Below are 26,898 nucleotides of genomic sequence, written 5' to 3'. Positions count from 1 at the left end.
TTTACACTACCATTCAAAAGTTTGGGTTCACTTAGAAATGCCCTTGTTTTCCATGAAAACATATATGAAATGAATAGGAAATATAGTCAAGACGTTGGCAAGGTTATAAATAATGATTTTTAATTGATATAAATAATAGTGTCCTTCAAACTTTGGTTTCATCAAAGAATCCTCCGTTTGCAGCAATTTCAGCCTTGCAGACCTTTGGCATTCTAGTTGTCAAATTTGTTGAAGTAATCTGAAGAGATTTCACCCCATGCTTCCTGAAGCACCACCCACAAATTCGATTAACTTGATGGGCACTTCTTACGATCAAGCTGCTCCCTCAACGGGGTTGAGATCCGGTGACTGTTCTGGCCACTCCATAATAGACAGAATAGCAGCTGACTGCGACTGCTTCTTCCCTAAATAGTTATTGTGTAGTTTGGAGCGGTTGTCCTGTTGTAGGAGGAAATTGGCTCCAATTAAGCGCCATCCACAGGGTGATTCCTTTTACCCTGTACAAATCTCCCACTTTACCACCACCAAAGCACCCCCAGACGTCACATTGCCTCCACCATGCTTGACAGATGGCGTCTTGCACTCCTCTAGCATCTTCATTGTTTTCTGCGTCTCACAAATGTTCTACTTTGTGATCCCAACACCTCAACTTAAATTTGTCAGAGCATGACACTTTTTTCCTATCTTCCTCTGTGTCTTGTGTTATTTTGCCCATCTTAATCTTTTCTTTTTATTGGCCAGTCTGAGATATGGCTTTTTCTTTGCAACTCTGCCTAGAAGACCAGCATCCCGGAGTCGTGTCTTTACTGTTGACATTGAGACTGGTGTTTTGCGGGAACTATTTTATCAAGCTGCCAGTTGAGGACTTGTGAGCCGTCTGTTTCTCAAACGAGAGACACTAATGTATTTGTCTTCTTGCTCAGTTGTGCACCGGGCCTCCCACTCTTTCTATTCTGGTTAGAGCCAGTTTGCGCTGTTCTGTGAAGGGATGAAGTACACAGCGTTGTACTAGATCTTCAGTTTCTTGACAAGTTCTCGCATGGACTAGCCTTCGTTTCTCAGAACAAGAATAGACTGAATTTCAGAAGAAAGTTCTATGTTTCTGGGCATTTTGAGCCTGTAATCGAAGCCCCAAACGCTGATGCTCCAGATACTCAACTAGTCTAAAGAAGGACAGTTTTATTTCTTCTTTAATCAGGACAACAGTTTTCAGCTGTGCTAACATAATTGCAAAAAGGTTTCTAATGATCAATTGGTCTTTTAAAATTCTAAACTTGAATTAGGTAACACAACGTGCCATTGGAACACAGGAGTGATGGTTTCTGATAATGGGCCTCTGTACTCCTATGTAGATATTCCATAAAAATCTGTTTCCAGCTACAATAGTCATTTACAACATTAACTATGTCTACACTGTATCAATCAATTTGATATTTTAATGGGCAAAATATGTGCTTTTCTTTCAAAAACAAGGACATTTCTAAGTCACCCCAAACTTTTGGACAGTCGTTTACATATGAGATGAGTAATGTGAGATGTAATATCTACATTCTTAAAATGGCATTATTAAAGTGGCCAATGATATTAAGTCTGTCGGTTGGCAGCCGCCTCTGTGCTAGGTCTGGCTGTTGAACAATCTGATGGCCTTGAGATTGTAAAACAGCTTCTATTGCTCTGTCCCAACTTTGATGCACCTGTACTGACCTTGCCGTCTGGATGGAAGTGGGATGAACAGGTAGTGGCTCGGGTGGTTATTGTCCTTGATAATCTTTTTTACCTTCCGTTGACATGTGTTGTAGGTGTCCGGGTGGGCAGGTAGTTTGTCCCAGGAGATGTGTTGTGCAGACTCGCACTACCCTCTGGAGAGCCCTGCTATTGTGGGTGGTGCAGTTGCCGTACCAGGCTGTGATACAGCCCGATAGGAAGCTCTCGATTGTGCATCTGTTAAAGTTTGTCACGATTTTGGGTGACAAGCCCAAAAAATGTCAGCCTCGTGAGGTTGAAGAGGCGCTGTTGCACCTTCGAGGAACTTACCTTTCCTCCTTCTCCACTACTGTCGATGTGGATATGGGGGATGCTCCCTCCGCGATTTCCTGAAGTCCACGATCATCTCTTTTTGTTTTGCTGACATTGAGTGAGAGGTTATTTTCCTCACACCAAGTGCCCTCACCACCTCCCTGTAGGCTGTCTCGTCGTAATCAGGTCTACCACTGTAGTGTCATCTGCAAACCTGATGATTCAGTTGGAGGCGTGCTTCGCTACGCAGTCGTGGGTGGACAGGGAGTACAGGAGAGGGCTGGGAACACACCCTTGTGGTGCCCCAGTGTTGAGGATCAGCGGAGTGGATATGTTGTTTCCTACCTTCACCACCTGGGGGCGGACTATCAGGAAGTCCAGGATCCAGTTGCACAGGGCAGGGTTAATGATGAGTTTGGAGGGTACTGTGGTCCAGATTAGGGAGTGCTGAGCTATAGACTTATTGGGGCTTTAAGCAAATTGTAGTGGTGTGAAAGGTAGGGTGGAAGTGATCATGGTGAAAGAAGTGAGTGCTACGGGGGGATAGTCATTTAGTTCACTTAGCTTTCTTGGCCACCATTATTCCTGTTCCCATCTTGAAGCATGTTGGGACAACAGACTGGTCTGCGCATGCTCTGAGGATGCGGCTAGGGATGTGGTCTGGGCCGGCTGCCTTGTGAGAGTTAACACATTTTCATGTTTTACTCACGTAGGAGTGCCCACAGTCTTTGGTAGCGGGCTGTGTCGGTGGCACTTTATTGTCTTCAAAGCGTGCAACGAAGTCGTTTTAATTTGTCTGGGAGCAAGACATCGATGTCCACGACGGGGCTTGTTTTTTTTCATCCGTGATTGTGAACCCTGCCACATACATCTTGTGTTTTAGGCATTGAATTGCAATTCCACTTCGTCTCTATATGGACTCTTTGCTTGTTTTATTGCCTTACGCCATTTTCCAGTCGCCTTGCCATGATTAAATGCGGTACGTGTCTTCATTGTTGCGCGAATGCTGCCATCAATCTACGGTTTCTGGTTCGGGAAGGTTTTAATAGTCACAGTGGGTATAACATCTCTTATACACTTATTTATAAACTCACTCACCGAGACAGCGTATACGTCAATGTTGTTATCTGAGGCTACCCAGAACATATCCCAGTCCATGTGATTAAAGCAATCTTGACGCGTGGAATCCGATTGGTCAGACCAGCGTTGAATAGACCTAAGCACGGGTGCTTCCCAATGGACTCATGGTCAGATTTGCCAAAAGGATGGCGGGGGAGGGCCTTGTATGTATTACGGAAGTTAGTGTAGCGGTGATCAAGTATGTTACTCACTTGTGTACTGCAATCGATATGCTGATAGAATTTAGGTAGCCTTGTTCTCAGCTTTGTTAAAATCCCCAGCAACAATAAATGCCGCCTCAGAATATATGTTTTCCAGTTTGCATAAAGTCCAATGAAGTTCCTTTTTGGCCGTCTTGGTATCCGCTTGTGGGGGGATGTACACGGCTGTAACGATAACCGAGGATTTCTCTTGGGAGATAATACGGTCGGCATTTGAGGATTTTGAGGTTAGGTGAACAAAAGGACTTGAATTCCTGTAAGTTGTTACAATTACACCATGACTCGTTAATCATGAACCATACACCCCCGCCTTTCTTCTTACCAGAGAGATGTTTGTTCCTGACGGAGAGATGCACTGAAAATACCGTTGGCTGTACGGACTCCGACGGCATGTCTCCAGCTGGCCATGTCTCTGTGAAAGTGTTAAAATCCCGGATATCTCTTTGGAAAGTAACTCTTGCCCTAATTTCATCGACTTTGTTAACTAGGGACTGGACATCAGCGAGTAATATACTCTTGAAGCGGTGGGTGGTGTGCGAGCAACTGAAGCCTCACAAGAATACCGCTATGGCACCCTCTCCTCTGTCTGTATTGTTTTGGGTCGGCCTCTTGAATCAGTTCAAATGCCCTGGGAGATGCAGACAAAGGCACTAATTTGGGAAAGTCGTATTCCTAGTCGTAGTGCCGGTAAGTTGACATCTCTCTGGTATCCAATAGTTCTTCCCGGCTGTATATAATAAAACACAACACTTTCTGGGCTAACAATGTAAGAAATAATACATATCAATACATGTAATACATGCCCTCTCTCGTTTACAGCATATGCCTTTTAGCTTTGGTGTCATATGCCTGGGTCGTGTTCAATAGGGTATACCTTCGCAAAAATGTTGGGCAAATCCAATTCCTATTTAGCATATTGCATCAAAGGATGCCTGTAACTGTGAGATGATGAATTTCTCTAAATCCATTATTTCTTGTTGCCTTCCTCCCCCAGGCCTCGGCACAGCATGCTAACCCTGGAGAGCATCATGATAGAGGCCAGGAACATACCAGCCTACCTGCCCAACGTCCTGGCCCTCCGAGAGGCTCTGCACAAGGCCAAGGAGTGGAGTTCCAAGGTGGATGCCATTCAGGTAGTGTCGCGTCGCACGGTAATTACTAAGTATAGATTCAATTTGTGATGTATATAGATGTAGCAACAGACTAGACGGGCATCTCTCAATATTTGTCTTTGATGCGCTCGGCTCTGTTTATACGCAACGGAATGGCCTGATCATTTGTTAGAAGCTTACATTAGCTATGTTTCCATCAATTTATCAAAAGATTTTCAAGCGGTGGCATCCCTAGTGGCACTGAAGTTGCAGTTCTTGAGGCCTCACTACAGCCCCGGGTTTGATCCTTGTTAACTAGGGACTGGACATTAGCGAGTAATATACTCTGAAGCAATGGGGGGGTGCGAGCAACCGAAGCCGGCTGCCCGTGACGGGGAGAACCATGAGGCGGCACACAATTGGCCCAGTATCGTCGGGTTTAGGGGAGGGTTTGCCCAGCCGGGATTTCCTTGTCCCATCGCACTCTAGCGACTGACTTCGGTCGCCAGCTGTACGAAGTCCGTACAGGAGTTGCAGCGATGAGACAAGACTGTAACTACCAATTGGATATCACGGAATTGGGGGACGACGACTAATATTCCAATATTGGAACACCAAAATATATGCACATTTTACCAGTAAAGGTCTGTTTCCAGCAAACTGGCTTCTTGGGAGTCAAAAGCTGTGCTTAATGACGTAGTGCAAATAAAAAGCACTTTTCATTCACAGTTGAAGTCAGAAGTTTACACACACCTTAGCCAAATACATTTAAACTCAGTTGTTCACAATTCCTAACATTTAATCCTAGTAAAAATTCCCGGTCTTAGGTCAGTTAGGATCACCACTTTATTTTAAGAATGTGAAATGTCAGAATAAGAGTAGAGAGAATGATTTATTTCAGCTTTCATTTATTTCATCACATTCCCAGTGGGTCAGAAGTTTCCCACAATAAGTTGGGTGAATTTTGGCCCATTTCTCCTGACCGAGCTGGTGTAACTGAGTCAGGTTTGTAGGCCTACTTGCTCATGCACGCTTTTTCAGTTCTGCCCACACATTTTCAATAGGATTGAGGTCAGGGCTTTGTGATGGCCACTCCAATACCTTGACTTTGTTGTCCTTAAGCCATTTTGCCACAACTTTGGAAGTAAGCTTGGGGTCATTGTCCATTTGGAAGACCCATTTGCGATCAAGCTTTAACTTCCTCACTGATGTCTTGAGATGTAGCTTCACGAAATCCACATAATTTTCCTACCTCATGAATCCATCTATTTTGTGAAGTGCACCAGTCCCTCCTGCAGCAAAGCACCCCCACAACATGATGCTGACACCCCGTGATTCACGGTTGGGATGGTGTTTTTCGGCTTGCAAGCCTCCCCCTTTTTCCTCCAAACATAGCGATGGTCTTTATGGCCAAACAGTTCTATTTTTGTTTCATCAGACCAGAGGACAATTCTCCAAAAAGTACGGTCTTCGTCCCCATGTGCAGTGGCAAACCGTAGGCTTTTTTTTATGGCTTTTTTTGGAGCAGTGGCTTTTTCCTTGCTGAGTGACCTTTCAGGTTCTGTCGATGTAGGACTCATTTTACTGTGGATATAGATGCCTTTGTAACTGTTTCCTCCAGCATCTTCACAAGGTCCTTTGCTGCTGTTCTGGGATTGATTTGCGCTTTTCACACCATAGTACGTTCATCTCTAGGAGACAGAACGCGTCTCCTTCCTGAGCGGTATGAACGCTGCATGGTACCATGGGGTTTATACTGTGTACTGTGTACTATTGTTTGTACAGATGAACGTGGTACCTTCAGGTGTTTGGAATTTGCTACCAAGGATGAACCAGACTTGTGGAGGTCTACAATTGAATCCTACAGATGAAGAACCATATATGTGACAGTTTTTCCATTTTAAGATAATCAGTTATTTTTATATTATTAATTGTGTGTACCACATTAGGTGTTTTATGGTTGACAAATAATTCACCATACCCATATCTTCCAACAACAATTGATATTTTTTTGTTATTTCAAAAAATATTTTTTTATTGCCGTTTTAATTTTTAGAATGTGGAAGAACAGTATATCTCCAGTGATGATTTCAGTTTGTGGAAGAACAGTATATGTGACATTTTGCATGACTCTTGTAAGATGTCCTTTTTTAACACCTGATATGTTTTAAGTACTTTCAAGTACAGATGCCCTTCATGTAAATAACTTAAATGCAATATGTAGTTAGGGCACCTTTTTTATACAAATGAATTATCAACTTTAGCACTGATGACTTTTCTTAAAAGTTGAGTCATGAAATCTTAGTCTCATTTAAAATGAAGCCCTCAATGTGAACATACCATAGAATAACTACAAAAATAGAATAACTTTAAATTAATTCAATCAAAACAAGCACAACTTGTAAATATCAAATATGGATCAATGTGATGTACCAATATGCAGGTCCCTCAGGTTAATATTACAAAACCATTCTCTTTGCGTTTAACACTATGATCAGCAATTAAGTTTTGAATTGCGTTAAACCCATGCTAAAGGCAAATGTCCTTCTGTACAGAGGTGACAGCAGTAAATAAGTATTAACTGCTTAGAGTTTATGCTAAATGTGGTGACAGAGACGTACTGTATATTGTAATGAATAAAAAAAGGGAATCAAGATCAAATGAATACTCACATACTGTATGTGATGACTTATTTGTTTTTAATTAATTCCGATTTAAAAAAGGTTCAAATGATCACACACAATAATTCTCAACAGAACACATTGTACATAACATTTTCTACACTAGGAACAACATCTTAAAATTAAATTAATTCAATATATTGTGCTGGTTCAAATCATACACAAAATCATTCACATAGAAAACACCTACTGTATAGTTCCTACAATAGGGGTGACATGTATTCAGATTCAACACACTATACAGGTTCAGTGGATCATAAACCCACAGAAAAAAATGGTTAATTTTGTAGCTTGGTTTAACAACAAATTATTCACTCTGCAGTGATTTATAAAAAGAGCGTGATGAAGCTGGCAAGTAGTTCAGCATGGTCATCAGATCTTGGTACTTGTTTTTTTTGATGGGCAGGGGACTCTCATATATGTTCTAGGGGTAGTGGCTTGCAAAATAGGGAGGTTGAGGTGTAGCTCCTTGTTTTGGTTTGGAGATCAGCCACGATTTCAATCCCTCAAATAGACTGTGGCTCTGTCTGGCATACAGATTCCAAGGATCCTCAACTGAAATTAGAACAAACATTTTAAGTTCCTGACATCAATAAACAACTTTCACAGTCAAGCATTAGGATATTTTATTGTTAAAACAACATGTTGCATGTTGATGGGATGTTAGTAAACTATTCTCTGTGCAATACCTGTGACTTTTAACCACCTCACTGGTCGCTCGAGGACAGAATCAGGGAGGTGCCTGAAGTCTTCACATTGCATCCTCATCACCTTGAATGGTCTTGCTGGTTGTGCTTCAAATATCATCAGCAACAATTTCCGATCAGGGCTGAGGTATTCTCTGTGTACATCCCCCTTCATCCGAGAGTAGTGGTTCTGGGTTCTTGGGAAAGATAGAATGTGCTCCTTGATGCCCTCTTTCACTGTAGCATGTATCCGATGTGGCCTGTAAGGAGACAACAAGATGTTGTTAAACTTGTATTCTCTCAATGGTCTAGGGACCTGCCTTAGAGTGCAACTGTGTCGCTATAACCGGGGTACAAATCCCGGTCACACCATTGCCGTTTGTGGCCGGGGGTCCTGTAGGGCGGCGAGAATTAGGCCAGTGCTGTCCGGGAAGGTAATTGGCACTCAGTTCTCAATGCTCAGGTGGTAGTTGGACAGCTTAGTTACCATCATTTTGTTTAAAAGTAATAAACATTTGTATATTTTTGTTTCAGAATTCGCTATTCCTCCTTTCGATACACTATGTTAATGTTTAGAAGATTGTTTAGAGTACTGATATAGTGAAATAATCCAGGCTGGAATCCATAGCGCATTACCTATTGCTATGCTTCCCTCTACCATCTTCTAAAGGAGACCTAGCCTCAGTAGCCTGATCTGGAGACCCTGCAACCTCACCTGCCTCAGCTAACTTTTCCTGAATAACCTGACCAAAACAATTACATTCCAATTAGCAGGTTATTAAAAACTAGTACAGAGAATACAATATGTTTGTAATTGATATTCATATAGACATTAATTAATATTTTCACTTGCCTGAAGACGGCTGTTGGTTAGCTGGAACATAGACATGAAAGTGACCTTGCACACATTCAATCTCTGGCCTGCTTGCTGTACATGGTATTTGAAGGTTTGTTTCCGTCGTTTGATCTCCTCAGGTTTACGTCTCCGTTTCACCTCATGCTGCAATAAAAAATGACAATGATGAATTTAGAATTTAATATACTGTAGCACATTCAGGATATTGCTTGATCAGGACCTCCATCTTTCACACACTCCCAATCTATACACAGAATGAGTTTGTATTGCACCATTGTGTAACACTGCACTTTTAGAGTTAACATTAATGTACGTATCATTACTGTCAAAGTTAAACTATGCAAGTGTTTAGCTATTATAATAATAGGCGTTTTGTCTTATTTCTAACCTGTTCTAAGCCGGAGAGAATCAACGCTTGTTGTTTCTCGTATAGGACCGTGTAGAAACTGTTGAACAGATGCGGCTTGCGCTCATCAGTCAACTTTCCACAATCCTTTCTGCACGTCGTGGAACACGCTCTTCCCTGCAGGATACAGTGTAACTAGCTAGCTACTGTAGCCATGTCGAATCATCCGGTGGATGGAGAAAAAGTAGCTAGCTATGTTTCTTCTATAATCTAGCAATAACATTTGTAACGATAATGTATGAGTTAGTAGCCAACAAACTTTAGCTAATATGTTTTCTCTTTAGTTACAAATTAGACAACCCAGAACACTCATGTTAGTTACTGTACTCTATAGCTAGCTAGCTTGATTGTTTGATATACGGTTCTTCCACATACCTCTTTTGGATAGCTTTCCCCCGTTTTTTTCTTGACCCTTACGATTTGTATAGGGTTTTCCCGCATCCCGTAAGGTGCCTGTCTTTCCATTCTTTTAGTTTTGTTTTACGTTTCTTTCCCACATTTCTGCGATTTTCATGTTCCAAGCTGTTTAAAGGCACAGTCATCTTAGTGAATGTTAACTTCTGACCCACTGGAATTGCGATACAGTGAATTCATTAAGTGAAATAATCTGTCTGTAAACAATTGTTGGAAGAATTACTTGTCATGCACAAAGTAGATGTCCTAACCGACTTGCCAAAACTATAGTTTGTTAACCTCTAGTGACACCCCATCCCGGATCCGGGAGCGTAATCATCGACTGACACTAATTAGCATAACGCAACGGACATAAATATTACTAGAAAATGTTCCTATTCATGAAAATCACAAGTTAAACATATTGAGACACAGCTTAGCCTTTTGTTAATCACCCTGTCATCTCAGATTTTCAAAATATGCTTTACAGCCAAAGCTAGACAAACATTTGTGTAAGTTTATTGATAGCATAGCATTTTGTCCAGCTAGCAGCAGGTAACTTGGTCACAGAAATCAGAAAAGCAATCAAATTAAATCGTTTACCTTTGAGCTTCGGATGTTTTCACTCACGAGACTCCCAGTTGGAGGGCAAATGTTCCTTTTTTCCAGAAAAAATATTTTTGTAGGCGAAATAGCTCCGATTGTTCTTCACGTTTTGGCTGAGAAATCGACCGGAAATTGAGGTCACGACAACGCCGAAAAATATTCCAAATTAGCTCCATAATATCGACAGAAACATGGCAAACGTCGTTTATAATCAACCCTCAAGGTGTTTTTCAAATATCTATTCGATAATATATCCACCGGGACAATTGGTTTTTCAGTAGGACCGATTGGGAAAAATGGCTACCTCCTGTGTTTTTATGCGAGAATCACTCTGAGAGCCATCAGGTGACCACTTTACACAATGTAGCCGATTACAGGTATTCTTCAACATACATACTATGTCACAATGCTGTAAACACCTTGGGGAATACGTCGAAAAAGTAATCTGATTGATATCCCATTCACTGCTCAAGGAACGCATTGGAACGCAGAGCTTTCAAAACATGAGGCACTTCCGGATTGGATTTTTCTCAGGCTTTCGCCTGCAATATCAGTTCTGTTATACTCACAGACAATATTTTGACAGTTTTGGAAACTTTAGAGTTTTCTATCCTAAACTGTCAATTATATGCATATTCTAGCATCTTGTCCTGACAAAATATCCCGTTTACTTTGGGAACGTTATTTTTCCAGAAATGAAAATACTGCCCATAGTCACGGGGTTTTAACAAGAAATTTGTGGAGTGGTTGAAAAACGAGTTTTAATAAATCCAACCTAACTGTATGTAAACTTCCGACTTCAACTGTACCTAATAAAAAATCAGATCTGCGATGTGTTTCCATCCCAATTTTTAACGCTGTCAATGATTTTGCCACAAAGTTTGAGAAAAACAGCAAATGTGCCCCATCTGTTTTTTGGCACGTGCTCTCTTGTCAACAGCTCGCAGATACAGAGCAGAGGGTAGGCTTTATGATGAGGTTATGGATAAGAGCGAGATCATTTTTATTTATTGACAGCCAAGCTCAGATCATGCCACCAGCATAAAATTAAGACCCTCAATATTTATTGGAAAGAAGCATCAAGCTCATCACTGTGCACTTTCACCACCCTCTGAAGTTCATTATTATTCTACAGATTAAATAAATTAACTTTGCAGTGTGCATACTTTTCCAAGTCATAGTGGAAGGACCACAGAACCATATTAGTTACTGTGAAGGCATTTCCACTGAATTTGTCCCATTTATCTGTTTTACCGACAAAACAATAATCCTGTCTAGTGTATTTATGTTCTGTCGATATTTGGAAAGTTTACAGGCAATGATACTGTTTCCATCAGGCCTGTCGTGAGTTTTTAATTTTTTATCCAACCGGAAATTGACTTGCATTTATATAGTTGGTTGGGAACATCGTTATTGTTACGAGAGAGGTTTGTCATTTATCTTGTCAGAACATGAATGATACATGTGAATGGGAAGGGTCATACGATGCATTACTTTTTTTAAATTGATAATGCTTAATTTCCTTGTATGTTTCCCCCAATATGTCTCACTGCCTTCAGTGTGGCAGTAACTATGCATACCTGGAGCAGCTGGAGAGCCTGCTGGCGAGGGGTCGCTCCATCCCCGTCCGGCTGGACCCCCTGCCTCAGGTCGAATCCCAGGTGGCCTCAGCCCGTGCCTGGAGGGAGAGAACTGCACGCACCTTCCTCAAGAAGAACTCAACCTACACACTGCTACAGGTAAGAAATAATACCCTGGGTTGGGTTGTACCTAGGCATTGGGAAATCATGGATGAGTATGTCGCTGTGATGGTGGTTTGAAAGATTTTTCTAACCAAGCAGCCCTTTCAGACTATGCTGACCCCAGAGTGCAATATGATATATTTGCTTAAGCTATGTAGAATGGTGCAGAAGTTGACGGACCACCATATGCAGATTGTTGTGAATTCAATCTGTCTATACTGTAGGTAGAATAGGACCAATATTATCATAGGACTAGTAGTTAGATAGCATGTGTGCTAATCTCTATTCTCTGTGTGTTGTCTCTCCTTAGGTCCTTAGTCCGCGTGTGGATATTGGTATCTACGGCAACAGCAAGAGCAAACGCAGACGAGTCAAGGAGCTCCTTGAGAAGGAGAGGGGTCTGGACCTGGAGGGTCTCAGCAACCTTGACGAGAGTTATGAAGATGCCTGTGACCCGGCCATCGTCGTAGCGGCATTCAAATCCAAGGAGCAGAAAGAAGTTGAGGCCATCCACTCCCTCCGAGCTGCCAACCTGGCTAAGATGGCCATGTCTGACCGCATCGAAGAGGTCAAGTTCTGTCTGTGTCGTAAAACTGCCAGTGGGTTTATGTTGCAGTGTGAACTGTGCAAGGACTGGTTCCACGGAGCCTGCGTGCCATTACCGAAAGCGGGCTCGCAGAAGAAGCTCATGGGCTTGGCCGGGTGCCAAGGCAACAGCAAGGAGACCAAATTCCTGTGCCCGTTATGCCAGCGGTCACGTCGCCCGCGTCTGGAGACCATCCTGTCTCTCCTGGTGTCCCTCCAGAAGCTGCCGGTGCGTCTGCCTGAAGGGGAGGCCCTCCAGTGCCTGACGGAGAGGGCCATGGGCTGGCAGGTAGGCAGTTGTGGAAAAAGTACTCAGTTGTTATACTTGAGTGAAAGTAAAGATGCCTTAATAGAAAATGACTCAAGTAAAAGTGAGTCACCCAGTAAAATACTACTTGATTAAAAGTCTGAAAGTATTTAATTTGACATTTACTTAAGTACCAAAAGTATATTTTAATTGCTAAAATATACTCTACTTGTCAAGTTTTAGAACACCTGCTCATTCAAGCATTTTCTTTATTTTTACTAGTTTCTGCATTGTAGAATAATAGTGAAGACATCAAAACTATGAAATAGCACATATGTAATCATGTAGTGGCAGGGTAGCCTAGTGGTTAGTGTTGGACTAGTAACTGGAAGGTTAGCTGACAAGGTACAAATCTGTCGTTCTGCCCCCGAAAAGGCTGTTAACCCACTGTTCCGAGGCCGTCATTGAAAATAAGAATTTGTTCTTAAAACCTCTTGCAGCTCCCCCCCCTACTTTGTGCAATTTCTGCCTGAAGACATACCCAAATCTAACAGCCTGTAGCTCAGGCACAGAACCAAGGATATACATAATCTTGGTACCATTTGAAAGAAAACACTCTGAAGGTTGTGTAAATGTGAATTGAATGTGGGAGAATAACACACAATAGATCTGGTTTAGATAAAACAATGGGAAAAAAAAACACTTTTTTCTTTTTGTATCATCTTGAGAGAGAGAGCCAGAGAGAGAGAGCCAGAGAGAGAGAGCCAGAGAGAGAGAGCCAGAGAGAGAGAGCCAGAGAGAGAGCCAGAGAGAGAGAGCCAGAGAGAGAGAGCCAGAGAGAGAGAGCCAGAGAGAGAGAGCCAGAGAGAGAGAGAGCCAGAGAGAGAGAGAGCCAGCCAGAGAGAGAGAGAGCCAGCCAGAGAGAGAGAGAGCCAGCCAGAGAGAGAGAGAGCCAGCCAGAGAGAGAGAGAGCCAGCCAGAGAGAGAGAGAGCCAGCCAGAGAGAGAGAGAGCCAGCCAGAGAGAGAGAGAGCCAGCCAGAGAGAGAGAGCCAGCCAGCCAGAGAGAGCCAGAGAGAGAGCCAGCCAGAGAGAGAGAGAGAGCCAGCCAGAGAGAGAGAGAGCCAGCCAGAGAGCCAGCCGAGAGAGCCAGCCAGAGAGAGAGAGAGCCAGCCAGAGAGAGAGCGAGAGCCAGCCAGAGAGAGAGCGCGAGAGCCAGCCAGAGAGAGAGCGAGAGCCAGCCAGAGAGAGAGAGAGAGCCAGCCAGAGAGAGCGAGAGAGCCAGACAGAGAGAGAGCGAGAGAGCCAGCCAGAGAGAGAGCGAGAGAGCCAGCCAGAGAGAGAGCGCGAGAGCCAGCCAGAGAGAGAGCGAGAGAGCCAGCCAGAGAGAGCGAGAGAGCCAGCCAGAGAGAGAGCGCGAGAGCCAGCCAGAGAGAGAGCCAGCCGAGAGAGCGAGAGCCAGAGAGAGAGCGCGAGAGCCAGCCAGAGAGAGAGCGCGAGAGCCAGCCAGAGAGAGAGCGAGAGAGCCAGCCAGAGAGAGAGCGAGAGAGCCAGCCAGAGAGAGAGCGAGAGAGCCAGCCAGAGAGAGAGAGAGCGAGAGAGCCAGCCAGAGAGAGAGCGAGAGAGCCAGCCAGAGAGAGAGCGCGAGAGCCAGCCAGAGAGAGAGAGCGAGAGAGCCAGCCAGAGAGAGAGAGAGCGAGAGAGCCAGCCAGAGAGAGAGAGAGCGAGAGAGCCAGCCAGAGAGAGAGAGAGCGAGAGAGCCAGCCAGAGAGAGAGAGAGCGAGAGAGCCAGCCAGAGAGAGAGAGAGAGAGAGAGAGCGAGAGAGCCAGCCAGAGAGAGAGAGAGCGAGAGAGCCAGCCAGAGAGAGAGAGCGAGAGAGCCAGCCAGAGAGAGAGAGAGAGAGAGCCAGCCAGAGAGAGAGAGAGAGAGAGAGCCAGCCAGAGAGAGAGAGAGAGAGAGAGCCAGCCAGAGAGAGAGAGAGAGCCAGGGAGCCAGAGAGCCAGGGAGCCAGCCAGAGATAGAGAGAGAGAGAGAGCCAGAGAGCCAGGGAGCCAGGGAGCCAGAGAGCCAGGGAGCCAGAGAGCCAGGGAGCCAGAGAGCCAGGGAGCCAGAGAGCCAGGGAGCCAGAGAGCCAGGGAGCCAGAGAGAGAGGGAGCCAGAGAGAGAGGGAGCCAGAGAGAGAGGGAGCCAGAGAGAGAGAATAAATAAATATTATCTGCGAGATCTACTGTCTCATTTCACTTTGGCCATTGTTGTGGTCCTGCCCTCTGCTCAACAGCCTCAAATAGGCTATTTCATTTGGGGTGGGGCGGCAGATACACGCGTCTCGCATTTCATGACATTAAATGTTTATATACTGCTTCTAAAATAAATAAAAAATCACAAATAATACTTTATTATTCATTTCAAACAAGGACATTAGCATGATATGAACTTTCCAGTCCAAAACGATGTCCTCTCCCGTTCAAAAAATATTCCTCCACAATCGCTAAATGAAGCGTCCTACAACAATCTCTGTCTCACCTTCCCAATCAATTTATTCTAAAGTTGTGTGTATATTTAGATTTAGCTTTCCCTGACTTTGTCACCATAATGATTGATAGATAAACAGCTGAATCTGCGCATTCACCAAACAATGCAGTGCGTAATATGCGTAGCTTCTTCCGGTATGAAAATTCAATAGCGCATGACTCTCTTTAAGCTGGAGCTTACTACATGGGTTGGTCTTGCAACACATAAACATGGCGTATTGCCGTTTAGCCCAGCTCATTGGCTATCTACTCAGCTAGATTTCAAGACGATCAGTGGTCATTGGGTTAAAAGACAGTCAATCAACGAAACAGCGGGCAAATCATGTGTGGAATTTGTCGTCGAAAATGGAATGAGACGGAATTCACTACACAAGCGGTTCACAAAATGTTTTGTGTTAAGTTTTTATAGGCTATTTTATCAAACAAAAGATCATTCATTGTGTGACGATGAGCATTGGAATTGCAAACAGACGAAGATCGTCAAAGGTAAATGATTTATTTTAATGCAGTTTGATTATGTTACCCCTGTGCTGGTTAAAAATATATATTTTTTATGGGGCTCTATGCTCAGATAATCGCATCGCATTCTTTCGCAGTAAATCGTTTTTTAAATCTGACAACGCAGTTGGATAAGCAAGATTCTAGGCTTTCGATACATGTGAGACACTTGTATTTTCATGAATGTTTAATAGGACTATTTATGTAGCGATCACCATATGTTGTGGAATTTCAGCCAGCCAGCAGGTTCCGTGCTGGCTGGCTGAAATGGCTGGCTGAAATTTATTTTTTACCTTTATTTAACTTGGCAACTACCTTGCCAAGTTAAATAAAGGTAAAATAAATAAATAAATGTAGTAACCAAAGAAGTGTCAACCTGTCTGGTACAAGCTAGCGTCCCACCTCGACAACAGCCAGTGAAATTGCAGGGCGCCAAATTCAAAACAACAGAATTGCCATAATTCAAATTCCTCAAACATACAAGTATTATACACCATTTTAAAGATAAACTTCTTGTAAATCCAGCCACAGTGTCCAATTTCAAATGGGCTTTACGGCGAAAGCACACCAAACGATTATGTTAGGTCAGCACCTAGTCACAGAAAACCATACAGCCATTTTCCAGCCAATGAGAGGGCTCACAAAAGTCAGAAATGGCGATAAAATTAATCACTAACCTTTGATCTTCATCAGATGGCACTCACAGGACTTCATGTTACACAATACATTTGTGTTTTGTTCGATGTTGTTCATCTTTATGTCCAAAGACCTCATTTGAAATTGGTGTGTTATGTTCAGAAATCTCAAACAAACATCTGATGAAAGTGCAGAGAACCACATCAAATGACTGAAATACTCATCATAAACATTGATAAAAGATACAAGTGTTACACATACAATTAAAGATATACTTCTCCTTAATGCAACCGCAGTGTCCAATTTCAAAAAGGCTTTACGGCGAAAGGCGACTATGTTAGGTCAGCGCCTAGCCATAGAAAACCATACAGCCATTTTCCAACCAAGGAGAGGTGTCACAAAAGTCAGAAATAGCGTTAATCACTTACCTTTGATCTTCATCTGGTGGCACTCCCAGGTCTCCATGTTAGACAATAAATGTTGTTCGATAATGTCCCTCTTTATGACCAAAAACCTCCTTTTTGTTCACGCGTTTAGTCCAGTAATTCAAATGCACAAGGCGCGGGCACAAGTCCAGACACATTTTGTTAGCAGAAACATGTCAAACGATGTTTAAAATCAGTTCTCAGGTTGTTTTTGTCATAAATAATCTAATATTTCAACTGGACAAAAGCTTTGTCAATAGAAAAGGTTAACAAAGGCGGCTCCCGATCATGCGCTTGGCTCAAGTCTGGAAATTTCCACTGTCCACTCGTGTTGTATCTCCCTCAATTTTTCAGAGTAAAATTCTGAAACAATGCTGAAAGACTGGCCACAAGTAGAGGAAGCCACAGAGATCATGAACTGGGTCCTAAGTCTTTGTATGGTGGATAGGTATTCAATGGAAAAACAGCCTTTCAAAATAATAGTACTTCCTGGTTGGATTTTCCTCAGGTTTTCGCCTGCCATATCAGTTCTGTTACACTCACATGCATTATTTGAACAGTTTTGGTAACTTTAGTGTTTTCTATCCAAAGCTACTAATTATATGCATATCCTAGCTTATGGGCCTGAGTAGCAGGCAGTTTAATTTGGGCACGCTTTTCATCCGGAGGTGAAAATACCTCCCCCTTCCCAAGAGAGGTTAAACAAATGAAAATATATTTGAGATTCTTCAAAGTAGCCTCCCTTTGCTTTGATGACAGCTTTGCACACTCTTGGCATTCTCTCAACCAGCTTCATGAGGTAGTCACCTGGAATGCATTTCAATTAACAGGTGTGACTTCTTAAAATGAATTTCTTAATGCGTTTGAGCCAATCAGTTGTGTTGTGACAAGGTAGGTGGGGTATACAGAAGATGACCCTATTTGGTAAAAGAAAAAGTCCCTATGGCAAGAACAGCTCAAATAAGCAAAGAGAAATGACAGTCCATTACTTGAAGACAAGAAGGTCAGTCCATGTGGAAAATTTCAAGAACTTTGAAAGTTTCTTCAAGTGCAGTTTCAAAAACCATCAAGCACTATGATGAAACTGGCTCTCATGAGGAATGCCACACGAATGGAAGACCTATGCTGCAGAGGACAAGTTCATTAGAGTTACCAGCCTCAGAAATTGCAGCCCAAATAAATCCTCCAGAGTTCAAGTAACAGACACATCAACTGTTCCGAGGAGAGTGTGAATCAGGCCTTTGTGGTAGAATTGGTCTGGAGTCCAAATTGGAGATTTTGGTTCCAACTGCTGTGTCTCACACACTGCCACGTGAGATGCGATCTGGGTTAAAGGATGATCTCTGAATGTGTATTTCCCATGTGAAGCATTTAGGTGTTATGGTGTGGGGGTGCTTTTCTGGTGACACTCAGTTATTTATTTAGAATACAAGGCACACTTAACCAGCATGGCTACCACAGCATTTTGCAGCGATATGCTATCCCATCTGGTTTGCACTTAGTGGGACTGCCCTTTTATTTTTCAATGACCCAACACACTTCCAGGCTGTTTAAAGGCTATTTGACCAAGAAGGAGCGTGATGGAGTGCCTCATCAGATGACCTGGCCTCCACAATCACCCGACTTCAACCCAATTGAGATGGTTTGGGATGAGTTGGACCACAGAGTGAAGGAAAAGCAGCCAGCAAGTGCTCAGCATATGTGGGAACTCCTTCAAGACTGTTGGAAAATAATTCCAGTTGAAGCTGGTCTAGAGAATGCCAAGTGTGCAAAGCTGTCATCAACGCAAAGTGTGGCTATTTGAAGAATCTCAAATGTAAAATATTTTTTGATTTATTTAATACTTTTTTAGGTACTACATGATTCCATATGTGCTATTTCATAGTTTTGATTTCTCACTATTATTGTACAATGTAGAAAATAGCAAAAATAAAATAATAACCCTTGAATGAGTAGGTGTTCTAAAACCTTTGACGGGTAGTGTACTTAAGTATCAAAAGTATAATATATTTCACTTTCCTTATATTAAGCAAACCAGACGGCATCATTTTCTTGTTTTTTTGTTGTTGTTATTTACCGATAGCCAGGGGCACACCAACTCATTTACAAACAAGCATTTGTGTTTAGTTAGACTGCCAGATCAGAGGCAGTAGGGATGACAAGGGATGTTCTCTTGATAATCATGTTCTCTTGACTAATCATTCAACATGAAACAAGTACTTTTGGGTGTCAGGAAAATATATGGAGTAAAAAGTACATTATTTGCTGTAGGAATGTAGTGAAGTAAAAGTTGTCCAAAATATAAACAGTAAAGTACAGATAACCCAAACAACGAAAATGTACTTTAAAGTATTTTTACTTAAGTACTTTGCACCACTACAGGTAGGGATGTGTTCAACACAAGTTTTCAGAATCAATTATTTGATGGTTGCTAGGTTCGATAAATCAAATTTTGCGAAACATAGTAAGAAGTGTATGTGCAAGGGTGAAAAGCCACATTCTGAGTCAAACAAAAGTCTTGTTTATTTAAACTCCTCTCTATTCATTAATGGAATCAATTAATCAAACTCCTCTCTACTTGCAGGACCGCGCCAGGCAGGCCCTGGCTACAAACGAGCTGTCCTCGGCCCTGGCCAAGCTGTCGGTGGTCAGTCAGAGGATGGTAGAACAGGCTGCCCGGGAGAAGACCGAGAAGATCATCAACGCCGAGCTGCAGAAGGCTGCCGCAAACCCTGACCTGCAGGTAAGAGATTACTGCTGCCATATGCTACTAAGAGCCATCCATGTATAGAGTTTGTAGGCGCTAACATGGCGTCCAGTGTAAAAGTTGGCCGTTATCTCGCTATATGGCTCTGGTGGCCAGTCATTCCTCTAAACAAGATGCTCAGGGATAAGGTAAGTAAGATGAACAGACTGAAGTGTTTTTTTCCAGGTCATCTCCTTCTCTTCCTTATTTGTTCAGTGCATTCAAGAGCGAAAAACAGAGATTGGTTCCAAGGTAGTGTTATTACTACTGATGAGAAGTAACAGAATGACTGTGACGTCTGTTCTCCATAGGGTCACATCCAGACGTTCCAGCAGGCAGGGTTCAGCAGGGCAGCGTCGCCACGCCAGTCTGTCGACTACGATGACGAGGAGACGGACTCTGACGAGGACATCAGGGAAACATATGGCTACGACATGAAGGTACTGTGGTGTGGATTGTTAATGCGAAATTACACCACGACAAGGTTCCAGTTTAACAGCGTTTACTAAACCATATTAGCACACTACATGGTCGCCATTTCACTCAGGCCCGTGACTCCTGCGCAGGCCCACTAATAACAGAGTGATAGCCCGTAATAACAGAAATATAGGGATACTTCAAACATGAACTTAACATGGCCAATGGAGAGTTTTCTCAAGTATTCAACAGAAGTGGTAACAAAGCCAGTAAAACATTGCTATTCAATACATCTCATGCAAAGACACAGCACTTAGCAAATCCTGCTTTTCTAGCATTGTCCTCACCTGCCCCACTTTCTCACTGTCACTCGAGCTCTCTGCCTCGTGTGTGTGTGTGTGTGTGTGTGTGTGTGTGTGTGTGTCAGGACCCAGGTGAAGTGAAGCCGTACCTGTTTTGTGATGAGGAGATCCCTGTCAAATCAGAGGAAGTAGTCAGTCACATGTGGCCCACCACACTTTCTTTCTGCGCTGAACACGCCTACTCCTCTGCATCCAAGTCCTGCCCTCAGAGTAAGACATGGCATTATAATCTATGGCTACGCAAACTCTCTCTCCCTGCTATACTTAAAAATAGTAATTTATAGATGCGTCATTAATTTTATGTTCTGGAGTATTGTTTCCTTGTGTGTATTGTCTTTGGGACCTTATTTAGAAATTAGATTTTCAAGTTACTTACATTGAACTATACATGTAGATATTGAGTAAATGTGTGTTTTCATTGGTTAATTGATGAATCATTCTCCCCCTCTAACCTCCAGACCAGAGTACCCCCAGGAAGCAGCCCAGGAAGACGCCCCTGGTGCCTCGCTCCATGGAGCCCCCTGTGCTGGAGCTGTCCCCCCCGGCCAAGGCCCAGTTGGAGGAGCTGATGATGGTGGGGGACCTGCTAGAGGTGTCCCTGGACGAGACCCAGCACATCTGGAGGATCCTGGAGGCCACACACCCTCCCTCTGAGGAGAGGTTCCTACAGGTCATGGAGGTAGGAGAGAGGCATTGGTTTATACACTTATTTTTATACTGAACAAAAATATAAATGCAACATCTAAAGTGACAGGTGTGGCATACCAAGAAGCTGATTTAAAAAGCATGATCATTACACAGGTGCACCTAGTGCTGGGGACAATAAAAGGCCAGTATAATGTGCAGTTTTGTCACACAACACACAATGCCACAGATGTCTCAAGTTTTGAGGGAGCGAGCAATTGGCATGATGTCTTCAGGACTGTCCACCAGAGCTGTGCCAGATAATTTAATGTTCATTTCTTTACCACAACCGCACAACCAAAGAATTTCTGCACAAAATGTCAGAAGCCATCTCAGGGATGCTCATCTGCATGCTTGTCATCCTCACAAGAGTCTTGACTTGACTGCAGTTTGGTGTCGTAACCAACTTCTATGGTCAAATGCTCACCTTCGAATGCCACTGGCATGCTGGAGAAGTGTGCTTTTCGCTGATGAATCCCGGTTTCAACTGTACCAGGCAAATGACAATATGGTTTCGTGTGGGTGAGCGGTTAGCTGATGTCAATATTGTGTATTGTGAACAGAGTGCCCCATAGTGGCGATGGGGTTATGGTATGGGCAGGCATAAGCTACGGACAATGAACACAATTGCATTTTATCAATGGCAATTTGAATGCACAGAGAGACTGACGAGATCCTTAGGCCCATTGTTGTACAATTAATCCACCACCATCACCTCATGTTTCAGCATGATAATGCGCGGCCCCATGTTGCAAGGATCTGTCCACATCCTAGGAGCTGAAAACGTCCCAGATCTTCCATGGCCTGCATACTCACCTGACATGTCTCCCATTGAGCATGTTTGGAATGCTCTGGATTGACGATTGCGTGTTCCAGTTCCCGCCAATATCCAGCGACTTTGCACAGCCATTGAAGAGAAGTGGGACAACATTCCACAGGCCACAATCAACAGCCTGATCAACACTATGTGAAGGAGATGTCACGCTGCAAGTATGAGGCAAATGGTGGTCACACCAGATACTGACTGGTTTTCTGAATCACAACTCTATGCATATGTGTATTCCCATTCATGTGAAATCCGTAGATTTAAGGCCTAATTTATTTATTTCAATTGACTGATTTCCTTGTATGAATTAACTGAAATGTTTGCATGTAGCATTTTATATTTTTGTTCATTGCATGTTATTTTATTTGGACATGGCCAAGAGGGCAGCTCCAGTAAAGAATACGCAGTCACTGGCTGAAAACACATGTATGATCTGAACTGAACATGGGTGATACGAAGGCTGGTTTCCTGCATCCTTATTAAGTCTACTTAATGGACATAAAAGCACTTTCAGTAGGGATTATTAATTGAGCAATTGTGTCCATCCCTCTTTTCTGTCTTCCCTTCCCAGCATGAGGATTCTCAGTTTGAGAAGCCGATGAAGATCAAGATGAAGGACTCTGAGAAGAAGAGGAAGAGGAAGCTGGAGAAGGCGGAGCACCAGCTTCTCATGGCAGCTGTCTCCGGCGTCGGAGACATGATGCGGTCCCCCAAATCCTTAAAGGATCCGAAACTGAGCCTCTTAGACCCGCTGGGGAAACCCAAGAAGAAGAAGCTGAAGCTGAACCCTTATAAGAACCGTGAACTGAAACAGCTGGCCAAGCGCCTGGCTAAAGAGGATAAGGAGAGGAAGAGGAAGGATAAAGCTGTGGTCAAGTCTGAGGCTGTCAGGGAGGGGCTGGAGAAGAGGAAAGAGAAGAAGATCCTGGATATACCGTCGAAATATGACTGGTCTGGAGCTGAGGACTCCAATGATGAGAACGCTGTCTGTGCGTCCAAGAACTGTGTGAGACCCTGCAAGGACAAGGTGAGAGCGACACGAGAAGCATGTACACAGTTAGTGTGTGTGTATTTAGTCCAAAATCAACCCTCTCTCCAGTATACACTACTTGATGCACATTTCAAAATTATTGGAGGGGTGTAAGGAATATGGTTAGAACACCTTTGTGGGGCTATTATTGTGTCTATGGGTACAACCTCAGCCAAGGGATTGACTTCTGCCCTGGTATTCCAGACTGACTGATTGAGACCATTAATTTGCCAGCAGAGGGCAGTGCATCTTCTGTAGTTGTCATCAGACCTTGAATAAAAAAAGCATTTTTGGATTAGGGAAGAGGGGCTCATTTGAGAGAGAATGTAGCGACTCAAAATCATTCTGACAGATGATTTCCATAGATGATTGATAGGTGTGAGGGTTTCTTGGTTAACGGCGCAACAGAGCTCAGTGAGAGCCGGAGATCGGTTCAGTGTGTGGCCTGAGAGGGTGGGCACTATCAAAAACATAAGTCAGGTTTTGACTTAAGTACAACTAGAGATGTGTAGGCAAAATTTCAATTTCTGGAGGTTTGGATACTTTCATTTTAGGAGGTTTAAGGATATTAGTTCTTCAGAGCAAAAACTGATTGTCTCACTTTGTATTTTTGTTTGCTGACTATTATGCAGAGCTAAGTATGTCGAGTTAATATTGAACACTGTGAATCAAACATCTTTGGATCATGGAACAATTGAATATCAACAGCTGATAACAGCACTGGAACACAGTTACACAACGTATTAACATGACAAGCAACAGTGGGGAGAACAAGTATATGATACACTGCTGATTTTGCAGGTTTTCATACTTACAAAGCATGTAGAGATCTGAAATTTTTATCATAGGTACACTTTAACTGTGAGAGACGGAATCTAAAACAAATATCCAGAAAATCACGTTGTATGATTTTTAAGTAATTAATTTGCATTTTATTGCATGACAGTATTTGATCACCTACCAACCAGTAAGAATTACGGCTCTAACAGACCTGATAGTTTTTCTTTAAGAAGCCCTCCTGTTTTCCACTTATTACCTGTATTAACTGCACCTGTTTGAACTCGTTACCTGTATAAAAGACACCTGTCCACACACTCAATCAAACAGACTCCGACCTCTCCACAATGGCCAAGACCAGAGAGCTGTGTATGGACATCGGAGATAAAATTGTAGACCTGCATAAGGCTGGGATGGGCGACACGACAATAGGCAAGCAGCTTGGTGAGGCAACAACTGTTGGCGCAATTATTAGAAAATGGAAGAAGTTCAAGGATATACTCCATCTTAACAGAACTTGAAGGGGGGCTGGATTGGATTAGGCTTAATTGCACCATAATAAAATGCAACATAAATATCATGCTTATTTATACATCAAGTACGTAATGGTATATTCCTTTTAAGAACACAAACTACCTACAAATATGACTCTTGTGAATCTGAAGGGCAGTGACCTTTTCTGAGCACAAGCTGATGATATTATATCCTTATTTAAGCAGAAGGTGTGATCGCCTGTATGTTTACGTCTCTCTTTCCTCTGTCAGGTGGACTGGGTTCAGTGCGACGGCGGCTGTGACGAGTGGTTCCACCAGGTGTGTGTGGGTGTGACCTGCGAGATGGCCGAGAACGAGGACTACATCTGCATCGACTGCACTCGCAAGTCGTCTATCTTGAGTCGGGGCGTAGTTGGAAGTTTGGGCAGAAGCATGGGCATAGGAGGAGGAGGGGTGACAGCAGTGGTGAAGTTGGAGCGTGTTTGTGAGGAGCCGGTGGTGCTGGAAGCACCAGTCTACAGCGGGCTGAGCCAGATCATTATGCCCCCTCCCAGACCCAAATGATGCCCCCCTCTACCTCCCTCCCCCAGCAACAGCAGCAGCCGGATACTCGGGAGAGCAGCTAGCGCAGACCCAGGACAGAGACGCACATGCACAGCCACCACACACAAACCCATTCACCCGGTAAGCTTGCATCAGACCATTTGAGTCTGGTTCTGACTGACATATTTCCCTCTTGACTTAATGGTAGAGGAGCTTCAAATTAAGGGGTATCCTCAAGACTAGATGATGATACTCCCATGAGAATAATACTACAAAGAAATGAGACCAATCAGCTCCTTTGAGGTGTAGAGAGATGTATTTTCTGCATCACAGATAAACTCCAGATTAACTATTTTCCCGTTCCCCCTCTCATCTTCTCTCTCCTCTCATGGGAATCAATTGTTGAAGAGGATTTGTTTCTCTCGAATTCAGAACTGTTAAAGAAGGCCTTTATAATCCAGAGAACACTGTGTGAACAGAGCGGTTTTTACTGCACGACTTGGAATGACCATGGGCCGTTTTGTCTGTTTCTTGAGTTTTAGGTCTGTAACGTCCTCTACCCCCGTCTGAAAATTATTTGGTGCCAGTCTGCCTCAGTTCTACTACAGTCAGAAACTTCAGTACAGTCATTATGAATCTGTGGAGGTGTAAATAGGTGTCCCAAATGGCACCCTATTCTATATGTAGTGCACTACATGGGATCTGGTAAAATGTAGTGCACTATAAAGGGAATAAGGTGCCATTTGGGATGGGGTGTTACACCTCCACATATTCTTGATAACTGTACTGAGTCGGCAGGTAGCCTAACTTTTTAAGTATTGGGCCAGTAACCAAAAAGTCTCTGGTTCGAAACCCGCGGGCTGACTCGGTGAAAAATGTATCGATATTAAAGTACTTAACACTAATTGCTCCTGTATGTCGATCTGGACAAGAGCGTCTGATAAATGACAAAAATGTAAATGTGAAAATTTGGGATGCAGCGGGCTTCGTTTTGTTTTTTTTGGGTTGTATTTTTGAAAGGGAAATGGGGGCAAAATGGATGTTCCTCTCTGCCTTTCTCCAAACAATAAATAACAGCTCCATGTAGGATTAGGAACAATGGTTGTATGTAGTGATACGTATTTATAATGTGTAAATAGGTTTTAAGCAATAAAGTGATTGAATGTGGCTGTTTTTGTTTTCTCACCTTTAATAAACAATTCCTAGTGAAATGAGTAAGGAGCAGAATTTTTGGTTTTATTTTCAATACCATTTTATACAATTTCCTGTTTGAGATGATTTGATATGTCAATAGCAATGTCTGGCATCAGATGTCTAAACTCCCAACTACCTCAGATAGATAGATTTGAGTTTGGGGTGAGTCATCAGGAGGCCTGACTGTTTTAGGAGCCATGGGTTTTGAATGTGGGATCTATGAATTCATGCCTGTCTGTCAACTTCTGGTGGTCATTAAACCATTAAGGTAGGCCTGAACCTGATTGTGTAAAGCTCTGCCTGTTTTTGAGTACATTAATTTCTTCAGATGACAGTTTGAGAGAGCCACAACTTTTTTTTTTTTTTGAGTCATTAGGCAAAAGATAATATGGTGCAGTATCAATGTACCTGGCATGTACTTACTTACAAATCTAGAACATGTTTTGCTAACTTTCCACTCCTTGGCAAACGGTGGCATGACATGGAGTAGAATAATAACTCAAACAGACGGGTACCCAGGCTACTGACATGTTACTTTACATTGTAAATGAATACATGTGTATATGCATAACGTATTTGGATCACTACATGTAGCTACTTGTCTTGAAAATAGCCAAACTGTTTTTTATTGCTTGAAATAGTTAAAGCAGCCCTCTCAAATGGGAAGAACAGCAGCATGTTGAAGGACCTCTCCCTCAGCTCCAGTCAGAGGAGAAGATGCAAGAGAGGGGCCAATGCAGCAACAAACTAGAGTTCATCCCGTCTGTGATGGGAGCCATCATCGGCCTGGGTAACATGTGGCACTTTCCTTACCTCTGCTACAAGAAAGGAGGAGGTGAGTTCTAAGGATGGGACCAGAGTAGGTCACAGACATTTTAATTGTCTCTGCTTCTAAAATAAGAGTTCATTTAGCAGTGAGAAGTTCCGGCTAGTTCAGTGACAGAACATGAATAAAATAAAATAAATTGAAAAGGTTACTTTGAGGCAGAAGTATCACAATAAATGTAAGTGACAAACTTAAAGTAGACAGCCAATCTACATGCAAAAACAGGCAAATCTTTAAAATACATTGAATCCATTACTGAAT

The 26,898-nt window shown here is 43.0% G+C and overlaps 1 protein-coding gene across 5 annotated transcripts in view; it reads left to right on the top strand.

The window, feature by feature from the left end:
- Window positions 1-25,831, top strand: part of LOC135516068 (lysine-specific demethylase 5A-like) — a 96,127-nt gene extending 70,296 nt beyond the window's left edge. For 2 of the 5 annotated variants that reach the window (XM_064940075.1, XM_064940072.1), the window contains exons 21-29: window positions 4,351-4,489; window positions 11,635-11,814; window positions 12,128-12,691; window positions 19,323-19,481; window positions 19,796-19,924; window positions 20,329-20,473; window positions 20,722-20,942; window positions 22,345-22,800; window positions 24,345-25,831. In XM_064940075.1, coding sequence (XP_064796147.1) covers window positions 4,351-4,489; window positions 11,635-11,814; window positions 12,128-12,691; window positions 19,323-19,481; window positions 19,796-19,924; window positions 20,329-20,473; window positions 20,722-20,942; window positions 22,345-22,800; window positions 24,345-24,638 — 2,287 coding nt within the window. In that variant the 3' untranslated portion in view covers window positions 24,639-25,831. Of the gene's footprint in view, window positions 1-4,350; window positions 4,508-11,634; window positions 11,815-12,127; window positions 12,692-19,322; window positions 19,482-19,795; window positions 19,925-20,328; window positions 20,474-20,721; window positions 20,943-22,344; window positions 22,801-23,910; window positions 24,025-24,344 lie in introns of all 5 variants that reach the window. The other 3 variants (XM_064940071.1, XM_064940070.1, XM_064940074.1) reach the window with 2 other exon arrangements.
- Window positions 25,832-26,898: the final 1,067 nt, after the last annotated feature.

The sequence above is a fragment of the Oncorhynchus masou genome, chromosome 27, assembly GCF_036934945.1.
Source record: "Oncorhynchus masou masou isolate Uvic2021 chromosome 27, UVic_Omas_1.1, whole genome shotgun sequence".
In the NCBI taxonomy this organism is placed as follows: Eukaryota; Metazoa; Chordata; class Actinopteri; order Salmoniformes; family Salmonidae; genus Oncorhynchus; species Oncorhynchus masou.
This window is presented reverse-complemented; position numbering and strand designations above follow the sequence as displayed.